This window comes from Hirundo rustica, chromosome 2 (genome assembly GCF_015227805.2).
Source record: "Hirundo rustica isolate bHirRus1 chromosome 2, bHirRus1.pri.v3, whole genome shotgun sequence".
Lineage (NCBI taxonomy): Eukaryota > Metazoa > Chordata > Aves > Passeriformes > Hirundinidae > Hirundo > Hirundo rustica.
In genome coordinates this window covers 110654297-110666806 of record NC_053451.1, presented here as the reverse complement: position 1 = coordinate 110666806, position 12510 = coordinate 110654297, and the positions used below count along the sequence as shown (strand labels likewise).

Below are 12510 nucleotides of genomic sequence, written 5' to 3'. Positions count from 1 at the left end.
GTTTCACCTCCATTTAATCATCCTGTCTAATTCATATTCACAGCAGAATCAAGAGATTCAGCCTACCTTCCTTTCCATCCTCTGTTCTTAAAGTTACTTTTACTTCCTCCTCAAGAAGAAAATGTGGGATACAAGGCAAAATAAAAGGCTGAATAAAATCTGCTTTGAACACACCTAAGCCCTCATCTTTGAGGGTGTGTGAGGCTTTATGGTTCTACATATTCGATTCCACAGAGTGTTTTCAGCAACATAAATTAATTCCACTCTAAGTTTTATTGTGCTGTGAGGCTATTAAACAGAATTTTTTGACCCTGTGAAAAGAAGGAAACCTTGCCTAGAAGTTACTAAAATAAAATTATAAATAATTTGAAAAGGCTTTGCATAGTAAAACATTGGAAGTGGCTCTATTTTTAGGCTCCTAATGGGAATAAATGTTACTAAGAGATACCAATGAATTCTCATGACATGTTAAGACAGCATAATTATTTGAGAGATTAAGATAAATTTTCCATTACTGCTTTGTTCTGCTGTAATAATTTGGGCTACCTAGGCATTTGGTATATAAAGGCAGTGCTCTCACACACCTAGACACACTTGCAATAAGAAATACAGACAGCATCAAGGTGTGAAATGTACCTTTCAGAAGACAGCTGGGAGAACTTCATTTCCCTCAATCTATTGATCATCTTGTCTGACAAATTTAAAACAAAAACTGATCATAATTTAAGAAGATGCAGGGGGGAAAGAGACTTTAATGGGAAGTTTCTCTTACAACACACATGTTTGAAAGCTCCTGATGACCTCAGTTCCTTGTAAACAAGGAATGGAGCAGAAAGATTCCTCTACAAGTGCATCACTACATACAGGCTCATTAAATAGTGCAACAACACCACTATCAAACACAATCACGTGGATAAGGACTGCCTGGTTCTCTGACCTTATCTTCCCTTAGGAGAAATAAGAGTTTGACTGAAGACCTAGCTCTAATCCTTCTTGACCTGTAAAGGCTTTGTCTTGTGACTGTATTTTACCTGGTAATAACACCCATGAGGGGCAAAATCCAACTGAGTAATTTTCTCTTTATGGACATTCAAGGGAGATATCCTTTAACAGTAACTCTAAACTGTAAGACAACTTACACATTAATCTGTTTGTTATACTTAAAAATACTGATGAACCTCTCTCACTATTCATATTCAAATGTCTTTCCTCAAATTCACTAAATCTCTTTTTCGGAACCTTCTCAGAATGTAATTAATGTATCATAATGAGCTTCCCCATCACCATAAGCTGTTTTTCAGGCAAGTCTGTCTGGAGAAATGGCAGATGAAATGCTCTAAATATTATTTTATAGAAGTCAGATTCTATTGTTGCCAGATGATGTTCTGATTGACAGATGAACAAAGAAACTGTATTATTAAATGAACCGGTATCTCACCCCTACAGCCTCCATCATGTAACTATGTTGTGCTTGGAGTTTAATTTGTTCAGATAATAATATTATGCTTTACCACATAATTATCGTCTTGAAATTACTGTTCTTCAAATCAAAGTGAGCATGCTTGCAGTTTGCCACCTTTTTTTTTTTTTTTTTTTTTTTTTTTTTTTTTTTTTTTTTCTTTTTTTTTTGGTAGCTGGACATAAATCCACCCTAACTCTTAAAGCAATAACAACATTTAATCCCAGGCCACGTGACAAAATGCCCTTTCAGTGTACTGAAAGTATCCCAAACTCCAGTGTTAGGACCAGACAGGCAGAACTCAAAAAGCTCATAAGAAAAAAATTGTCAAAATGTTTTAAATGAAGAAACAGGCAGATATTGGCTGATATTACCTACATCCTTTTTATTGATACAAGTTATTTCTGCAACCACTTTGGATTATCTGTGTAATTCAAGGTATTTCTGAAGAAGTTAGTGCAATTGTTTTCTCTTTGAATGAACACACACTCCTCACCCAGTACCAGACCTTCTTCTCTGACACTAAATGTACTAATTAAGTTTTCCAATCGTTCTGAAAACTTCTGGACATATTCCTGCATGTGTAACTCATGACGAGGAAGAGGGCTTGTACAAAAAAAAGATACTCTTGAGCACAATTTGGGGAGCACAGCATCAAAACTGTTAAGGGTTCACAAAGGCCATAAACACTTTTCCCTGACTTTTAATTGCAGTCTGTTTGACATCAGACATACACATCACAACAAGAGTTTAACCTGGCTCTGCTAATGGAACAGCTCAGCAGGGGCTAGAGTCTATATAGATATCAACAGAATCAAGACTGCTAAAAGAGAGACAGAGGAGAGGGACAAATATGAAAGATTTCCAACACTCTTTGGAAAGCATGGTAAAACAGTCCAATTTGACAGACACAAACACTACACAGGTCAATGCTACAGAGCTAAAAGATTTTTCTCCTCTTCCTGCATTTTGTTTGCTACTTATAGATCATAAATATCTCTTAGCACTGGGTTATTTTCTTTTCCTTGCCTCCCACCTTTCCATCTTATCAAGGGCCCTATTAACTTAATCAGCTCCTCCATCAACTGTAATTTTAAAACCCTAAAAATCCTGATTCCCCCTGCATTTCTCACTTGGTAGAAAAGCAGAACAGAAATAATTTGAACAAGAACTATGCGCAATGATGTAACTGAAATGCCTTTCCCAAACTTCCATCTCCACGCTGCCCACACAGAAGATAATCTCTCTGTGTACTCCCAGCAAGGTAGAAGACATTTTACACATCATTAACTGTCATGAAGTCTTGCAGAAACACTGCATATTAATAAAAAGAAAGGAGAGAGCGCGCTTTCAATTTAGTAAAGATACTCAACATGGACAGAACTTAAGCATTTACAAAGTTTAGCACTTTGCAAGCAAATTAGACCATGTAATTTGTAACAACCTAAAGGCAGACTTCAACCAGAAATAATTGTCAATGTGATTGCAAAGACCACTGCTTGGCACACAGAATTGCAGCACAACCAGGAGAAGCAGAGCTTGCATGTGTTTTGAGAAATTGCCTCACCCATCCTTCAGCCCCAAAACAGGACCACCTTTATTGATGTCATCATCCCAAGAGAGGTTTACCCAACCTGTTTTAAAACAGCATTCTGCAACCTTCCCAAGTTATGTTAATGTTCATATCATCTAAATTACATCCTTTCACTGCAATTTAAGTACCACATTACTTTTCTTACCCAAAGAGGGGTCATAGAACAATCTGTAAACTGATTTCTGTAAATTTAAAACTCAGGTATTTTGTCTTCTCTCACCTAGGCTGAACAGTTGTGACTCCATCCATTGCTCTGGACACCCTGTGTGCTAAGTTTCATTATTTTCTGCTGAATTTTCTCCAGGTGCCCAATATGAACTCTGATACACAGAAATGGGCAGGTACGCTACATAAAATAGGATTTTATCATGCATTTTATAGGCCATAATTTGGCTTGTACATCACTGTGTGATGCTTAACTTTTCTACAGTGGAAAATTCTGTTGATTCATGTTCAACTTTTATCCAGTACAATACCCAGATACTTTCCTAAGGAACAGATGCAGAAGCTTTATCCTCATTTTGTGTTTCTACAGCTGTATTTTTTCCCCAATGTAGTACTTCCACATGCCCATAGGGAGCCATCACTTGCTTTACCTTCAAACCACTTCTCTAAATTCTAAGCATCACTTTGAAACCCAGTCCTTTCCTTAAGCATGCCTGGAACACCTCTCAGTTTTATGTCTCCTGCAGGTGTAACTGGCAAATTTATCAGCTGCATCAAGGTCCTTGTTAAAATATTTAACAGTAATAAGGCAGGAAATATTCTGCTCTTTATTACTGCGTGCTTTTAATTATTTTTTGTTTGTATGTGTGGCACTTTTTTGGGTGTATTTTTGTTTGTTTGGGTTTTTTTGGGCTTTGTGTTCTTGAGTGGTTTGGTTTGTTTTGTTTTTCACAGTGAAACGTCCATAACCACACTGAGAACAGAGTTTTACAATTTTCCAGGCAGGTCTGCAATCACACCGGCAGAATTTATTCCAGGTCACAGCTACCCTAATTTGTCAGCCTATTAGAAAGGAACGAGAGAGTAACAAAAGGTTAACTTCAGCCAAGTTATAAGACAGCAACAGATCCTCCTCTGTCACCTATCAAAGGTGGAAATTAAATTGGTTTTGGCATTATTTGTTCTCGAGCCAGCTTTTACCCATCATCCTGTCACCTTGTCTCAGCTTTCAAACAACACAGCCACCATTTGTTTTAGTCTTTTTAGAGAAATTAAAGGTAGTGTGGCAGGGTCAACAAATCCCTCATTCTTTTCTTCATTTTTAAGAGCAGCATTGTGTTTGCTGTTCTCCATGCTGTCACCTCACCTGGACCCCATCACTTCTGAAAGGCACAGCACTGACATCTCAGGGACCGCCTGAGGCAAAATACAAGGAGCTCAGCCAGGCCTCGACCAATTTAAAATCATTTCACAAATCAAACAGTAAAACATTATTTGTTTTAAGAGGTGAGACACTGTCCTTTGGATGTGCCCCACTGGATGCAGAGGAGGTTAAATGGATGCAACCTTCTAAAGCTAAATTTAGGAGACACAAACCCTAAGCTCCTGCTGTGTTAATTTTTCACTAACTGTCTGGGTAGCCAAAGTCTTGATAGAACCAGCAATTTGTGTTCACTTTCTGAAACAATTTACAGAATGCCTTCCCTTTCTGATCTTGTTAGTTTGAACAACTGTTAAAAAAAAACCAAAAAAACCCCCAAAAACCAACAAACAAAAATGCATTTTTTATCGAGTCTCTTTCTTACATCATCCAGTCCTTACATAACTGAGTTTTCTTGCCCAACACATTTCTCCTTTTCTTCATCGTTATCTTACCAAGTCAAGTTAAAAAATCCTGTATTATCAAATTAATCAAGTGAATTATTCTTCCAAGTGTTTGGAAAACGAGCTAGTTGAAACTGGCTTGGAATTGGAAAAAGAGATATTGCAGCAAATAAAACCCCCAGATAAACCTCTCCCCTTGGGCATTCTCTGTGCTGAGGGGATGAACAACGGTAGCACCAGCACAAAATCCCAACTGGGGCTGTAACCTCCCAACGTGGGTATAAAAACGGCCCAACTTACGCAATCTTGGCACACACCGAGCACTTCCACTGCCCATCAGCTCCCACCACACGGCACGTGCTGCAGACTCGGAGCTTGCAGCTCTGGCACAGGTCTCCCCTGTCAAAGATGAAGCCCAGGCTTTTCTGGCAGCGAACACAGACCCTGCTGTTGTCCTGCTCAGCGTGGCGGTTGCCACCTTTCCTTCTCACTTCCAAAAGCTCATTTTTCAATTTCCTAGAAGTAAAAAAAGAATTTTTTTTTTTTTTATTTGGAGATTCAACGCAATGATCTGCAAGAATTTATTAAGACTTTGTGCTAAAAATACAAGACATAAGTAAGTGCAATTATTTGGTTGTATTTGCCGTATTTCTTGACACACAGGTGACACAGAATAAATCTATTCTCCAGCTGTCAGACACGCAGTGAAGAGGAAAATCTGGTAGATCACTTCAAGTAACTGCAGATAGCTGAGCACTTCTGGACAACTGGTAAACCATCTTTGCTTCTCCCTCATCAATAATTCAAGTCATGCTGAGCCCAGGTTGACAGCAACTCAGAACTGAGATCATCCAGTGTGTGCACAGAAGGAGAAGAAGAAAACATTTTCTGCAATTAGTGTGCATTTAATAGTATGCCAGTGCAGAGTTAGGAGTACATATGCAATTCTGTACCAGTTATTCAAAGCCTTGAAATAGCCCAAACCAAAAGATCCAAATAGGTAGTGGCAATCAAAGTGAAAAAGGAGAATGTCAGTTTAAATAGTGTGACCTGCAGATCTTACCAGTACTACCACTGACTCTACAAAATAAAAATATTCATGTTTAAGACTTAACTTTGAAGTCTGCACTTTCAATGACCAATGAGTTGGGTCCTTAACACGAAAACAACTGTGAGATGTAACTAAGCTTAGTGGCTGCTAAATTCTTTCTGTTTTACACGTCTGAGTGTCGCTGTGTCCCCACCCTTCCCTATGCTTCTTTCATAGCCAGGAGCCCCCAAAGTCCCTCAATCATGAAGCACTCCAGATACTGAAATCACTATCTCTGTACACAGATGTTTAAGGGGGGATTTAAAAACCTGCTGCCACCTTCGCCTAAAGATCAGTAAAAATGTGTCAGAAGAAAACCACACGGAAGATAAAACCAATAAAAGATTGCAGGTTGCAGCCCAGTAAAGGAAGCCAGGAACGTTGCTTGGGCCACCAGGGAGTCAGCTCTGACAGAATTAGGTTATTTGTGGATACAGTGCCTTGCTAAAAGGCTGGCCAGCATTTTGCTTCCCCCTGGGATCCCATGAACAACAGCTGCTCTACAGCCACCTGCCCTGCGGATGCTCAGCCTCTGACAGCTTTAGAAAAAGGGCATGCCCAATCCCTCCAGGCACCAGCCGCTAATCCCAGTCAAGGGTTTTGCTCTGCTGGCCTCTATCCAAAAGCTTTAGACCTTTCTTCCATATCCAATCCAAACAGCCTTTCTCTCATGCCTGAGCCTTCAAAAGTCTGTCCAGGCTTCAGGTGCTTTCTTGGTACTTTGCTAACTGTTCTTGCAGTTTACTGATTGCATTTTACATCTCCCTACTTCCTGCAGAGATGATTTTATTCCAGGCATGTGTCCATTTCCTTCTGAGGGTCAGCTCCAAATGCAGACCGGTGACTTGTGCCGTGAAAACTGTGCTGGGTGTTGCCACTGTGCACAGAGAAGGGAGATGACTTTTATTTTTGCCAGCCCCATCTTTGGATCTGCCTTCCAAGCAAGTCTGCCTTCAAACATTGAAAGAGAACTTATCTGCTTGTTCTGTACTGAGAACTACAGGCAACCCACCACCACCCACCACCAGAATGCTCTTGAACACACCATTTTCAAAAGAGATGCCACATCTCTCCACTTGAATAGAAATACACCTTTAGGTGCTCGTGAGGACATCTAATTACCACGGAGTTTATGGCCACTCACATCTCACTAAACATCAAACAACATTCAAAAATGCTTAATGATTTACTGTCACCCCTCCAGCAAAGTGAAGTTATCAGAGTTAAAGTGCTGTGTTACATGGCCTTTTCAAGTACGAGCTGACCTTAGGGAAATTTGTAAAGATTGATTGTTCTTTCACACAGTGAGAAGTATTGCAGCACTTTCCAGGTTCAAATTCACCTTGCCCTGGACTTTTGCAATGTCCTCAGGAGCTGGAATTCCCGAAGACCTGTCAGACCTGTAAGGACTGAGGCCAAGAAGACGTTGAGCACATTGGCCTTTTCCAAACGCTTTGTCACTAGGTCCTCTATTCCACCCAGCAGCAGGGCCATACCCTTCTTTGCCTTCCTTTAGCCTCCATTTTCTCAATTACAATGTTCTCATGTTAATCTCACCTAATTTGATTGCCAAACTGGACCACCACTTCATTACTTGGTCACTGGTCATTCTCTATCTCATCTTTTTCGTGGTCTCCTGTCAAAGCTGTGACTTTTTATAAAGCAGAACTGCCAATGAATGCCCAAGAGAGTCTTTGAGAGACAACTGTATTTTACTTTTTATTCAGGTTAGAGAAGATTTGGTCAATCACATACCAAAGAACGAAAGAGGCACAAATAATTCAGTTCCAGTTTCTTTTGGCACTTGGGTATCTGTATGCAAACCAAGCACCTGATCCTTACCCAAGTGTCAGAGTAACTCAGAAGATGAATATTGTTAATCCTCAAATCTCAAAAAGGTTAGAATACCATTCACTAACAAAGGTTTATTTTTTCATAGCAGATTTCTTTCTAGTGGCTCGTTTTTACCGAAAAAACTTAAATTAATCGTGACCCATTGCATTTCAGGAAGCTGACACGCAGTTACTGGCAGTTGCCGTCTTTTTGGCAATAATCACTGTATCCTATGCCCCGTATCCAGGTGTCTAATGGTGAAACAGAACCTCCACTGAACTCCTCCCACTCCAGCCTTCTCCCTCCCCACTGCAACTTTCAGGCCCTTTTGTGCTTAGTTAGAAGTATTATTGGGCACAAAATATGTTTTAAATAGTTCCAATTTAAATTTAAGAAATGTCTAGAGGCCAAAACAATAAACAGCACATTTTTTTAAAAAAGTTTGCTCAGAGATTTACATGTAGAAAAACTTATCAATGTTCTTGTGACATTAAAAAGACATTATTCCTGCTATTCACTAGTGGTGGTTGCAACAGTATTTCCCACTGCTTATGTGAAACACAATCTAACATTCTTATCAGATGACAGCCGATCTGCTAACAGCATAAATTCTGAGAAGTTAGTTTTCTTGTTTTTGAATATAAATTGCCTTTGATGACTTCCAGGGAACTGAGAGAAAATAAATCAAGCCAGAGTTTCTCCACTCAATTAAGCAAATGAGAAAGAAAAGTTAAAAAACAAGCAAAGAGTGCATGGACAGATACACTGGATATGAACTCTCATTTGAGATTCCCTATATCATTCGTTGAGCTGAACTGCTGATTGACTACAACAAGCATATTCACATCTTAAGAAAATAAAAAATGATCTGTCTCAAGGGCCAGGAAGAGCAGGAGGAGGTGGGTGAGTCATCTGAAAAAAATCCGTCATCATAACAGTCCCTAAACAAGCGCAGCTGAGCTGCACTGCTTACACGGTGCTGGAAAGGGATGACAGGGGCAGCCTGTAGCTGCACTGACTTACCACTGCATTTACTTCCCAGGGCAGGAACCAGCTGGATTAGCAACACCCAATTTCCTTGTGCCAGTCTAACGTTTGCACTCTCCATGATTTTAAAGGGATACATTTAAAGGCAGAGTTAAATGTTTTTAATTGCAAATATTAAACAAGAATTAATCTTTATCAATCTTCTCTTAGTAATATGAAAGGGATGATAAAACTCAGCAGAAGCCAATTTAATAGGCTTCTGGAGAAAAGGAATCCTATAATTCCTTGGAGTTTCTAAGCCTTCTATTACAATGGGTGTTTGATGAAAGATAGCTATTAAAAATAAATTTGATTCTGCCAAGTATAACAGAATATGTAGCCATTTTTCTAAACTATGAATTAATATTAAGATCCCTCTACTGTGTGAGAAAATATGTTAAGCACATTGGAGAAGAGGTCTGTTGTAATCAGCATTCCAGGTAACACTGAATGTCTTAACCTGAGCCTTTCCAAAAGTGGCTTAAAAGTCCTACATAAAATACAGCAGGAAAAAAAAACCAAAAGAAAAACAACCAAATAAACCAATTCCAGAATTCATAGCTCTTGGCACAGTTGCCCACCAGCTACCAGAGGCACAGGAATCCCTAAAGAACTCAGGTCCTTCCCTGTGGATGCTGAAAGCAACAAGGCAAAGGGCCTTGCTCCTTCACAAATGCAGCCTCAAGAGATTAAATACTCTCAAACCCCTGTAATACCGCAAAGAGGAAGCAATGAGAAGCTTTAACAGATCCATTTTTTATTAAAAGTAAGCTTTACCTTAGAGAATATTTATCCCTCAAAAGTAAAATAGCTATAGTGCTGCAAGAGTCAAGACATTCTTTGCCCAAGACATTCACTTAAATGAATGCCATAATTTCCTTTAACTCTGTAAGCATTATCCACTTGCTTTAAGCAGGGTAACTTTTTCATTCAATAGCAAACTGACTGGTATGGATGCTTTTTTTTCTCTTTCAGTAGGATTTTAGAAAACTTCTTATTTTAAATTTTTTTTCTACTTCATGTCCTCTCCATTAAAAAAACCAAACTGTCAAATGTAATAGCATACATAATATCTGAGTTTGGTTTTCAATTTTCTCTTGGATCTTCTTTCTCCCCATTTCAAAACCCTTTTTCCTCTGAAGATGTAGAGCAGCATAATCCAAATATACCTGATTTAACTTGTCATTCTAAATTTCCAGAGTTCAAAGAGGCATAAAAAATTGAATTAAAAATAAAAAAGGGCAGCCCTCTCCCTCCCTCAATCAATTATAATTAAAGAGTTTGGCAGGGAAAAAACTGAATTGATTTTCCACAGATGAATAGAAACATCCTTGTTCTGAATCTGTGCAACTGCTAACTTAAATATGAGAGAATTTTTCTGTGCAGGAACTGGCATCAACATTTTGAGTATGAGGAAGAAAAGCAATTTTCTAAACAGGCTGATTCCCAGTACCTTCTCTAAATTCAGCCTGATTCCCTCCACTGTCTGGCACAGTGTGCAGAAAATAACAATAAATATTATTGAAAGCTCACAGAAAGAATTGGGCTATTGCCAGCTTCTACTGAGATAGTAAAATATGAGTACCTGAAGTATTTTTTATACTTATGTAATAAGCACAGGTTTTCACATTTTGTTTATGTAGCAGATCAACGTGAAAAAAAACTGTGTTAAGAACACCCAACTATGGAGGCACATTGATGGCAACACAAGGAAACAAGCAAAGAATGAGTTTGCAAAGAAAAAGAGATCTGGCAGAAGGAATGGCAGAACAGAGCCCAGTGAAAAGAAGGAAAGGAGGGATGGGAACTGAAATTACACTGGATGTCATAACAAAAACAAACTTCCATAGATGAAACTTTTTCTGGGTAACTCACACATCCTCTCAAATAAAAACAGTTACTAAGATTGAAAAAAAACCCAAATAAAACAAAACAAAAAAACCCCACAAACAAAGCAAACTTGTTTGTTGAAAAAAAACCAACTGCTGTTCGTTTTTTTGCTAGTCCTCAATAAAACAGATTGCACCCAGCACATGAAAATTAGTCACCACAAGAAATTCTTTCACCACTGCAGGACTGTGGTTCCCAAAGAACAGAGGACAGCAAAACAGGCACCTCTACCCTTAGAGTACTGGCAATAGTAACTACCCTTGATGGAAGTGTCCCTGATTCAAACAATAACAATGTGGTAATCGGTGTTAAATGCACCTCACAAATGACTGAGCTACCAGACAGGAACTTTGCAACTTCCAGCCACAGATGGACAACGTGCTTCACCTCAAGGGTTCTCTCCTTCCAGTATTTATAAGCAGTTTTACAGCAACACAGACCATGCACCATATCACATACCTTACCCTGCAACCATTTTGTGCCTATAAACAAGCCTAGATATACACTCAACAAATAAGTCACTTCCCGATCCCCAAACTTCTGCTTTTTTAAAGTACTTGCCTGTAGCTACCATATGGTGGTACCCATGCTAACAATTTCTCCAATATTATAATAAACTTAATACCCTAAATTGTTTCCATGGATCTCTTTGGAAGATGACAAGAAGATGCCATTTTAGCCAGAGGAAAAAACAGGATTGCTAACTTTCCTTGTCGTTACAGATCTGGGGCTGGTGCAATTCTTACAACAACTTCTGGCAACCTAAATGCTGAGGGAGAAGTTCAAGCAACAACCCATTAAAGCCTTTTTCTTGGACAAAACTATAAAGTTCCTTCTCTGCTTTCCCAGCACAGCAATTATTACTCTGTCCCCTCTAAAAGCCTGGAATTTATAGCTGTGTTCCATAAAGAATGGAAAGGAACTTTGTATTTTAAACTCTAAGAAAATAGCTAGCGTAAGAATAAATTATTTTTCTCAAATAATCTTAGCAATTGAAAAAGAAATGTAATTCAACTGACATCAAAAGCATCATAAAGCAATGTTTAGAACATGGTAGGTTATTTGTACAAGTAATCTATTAACAGCTTCAAATCAATATTCAAAGAAAACTTCCAGTCGTGCAAGATGCACACTTAGAGTTAAGAACATAAATCATAATCTTTATTAAGGAAGTTGATTATTTGTATTATCAAAACTAGAGCTCAGAGAAAGAACTTGATGACTTCTGTATTTCTCTCTCATGTGGGTGAAATAATTGTGCATCAAAGAAAAATGCAAGAAGAGGCATCTACACTCCAGAACACAATAGTGAAAACAACCCTTAACAATGTCATTATTAGAACGTCCTCCCACATTTACCATTGCTTTCATAATGAATAGAAAGGTCTTTTTAAGTTACAAGGGCTTTTGAAAACTAATAGGAAGAGAAAAAAAAAAAAATTCAAGATAGATTCAGAAAGAGTAGAACAGGATAATAAGAATTCTTCAGTACAATGTACAAGGAAGCATCTTCCCACAGTGGAAAATGCCTTGAAAATAAATAAAGAGGGACTTGCTCTTTTTCAAAGTACTTCAATAAAGTATATAACAGATTGTACCAAATGGAATTTTAAAGACAACAAATGTTTCTCTGAAGTATGCTTATAAGCCGTGATTATAGATCCTTGCCAAGTTGTACTGAGAGAAAGAAAAATTAATAAGTCTCCTAGGAAGCTGTTAACCATCAAATTCTTTATAGTTTTTATATCGGAAAATATTTTATAGACCACATTCCACTGTTATCAGACAAAGCATGGTCTAGTGACAGTAAATACGAAGCCAATTGTTCATACACAGGTGCTAGAATTA

General features: G+C 38.4%; 1 protein-coding gene across 7 annotated transcripts in view; it reads right to left on the bottom strand.

Annotated features, from left to right (window-relative positions):
* The window catches only part of SYTL5 (synaptotagmin like 5), a 77518-nt gene that overhangs the window by 35015 nt on the left and 29993 nt on the right, over window positions 1-12510 (bottom strand). For all 7 annotated transcript variants that reach the window (XM_040057088.2, XM_040057089.2, XM_040057091.2 and 4 more), the window contains one exon: window positions 5124-5339. In XM_040057088.2, the coding sequence (XP_039913022.1) occupies window positions 5124-5339 (216 nt within the window). The remainder of the gene's footprint in view (window positions 1-5123; window positions 5340-12510) is intronic.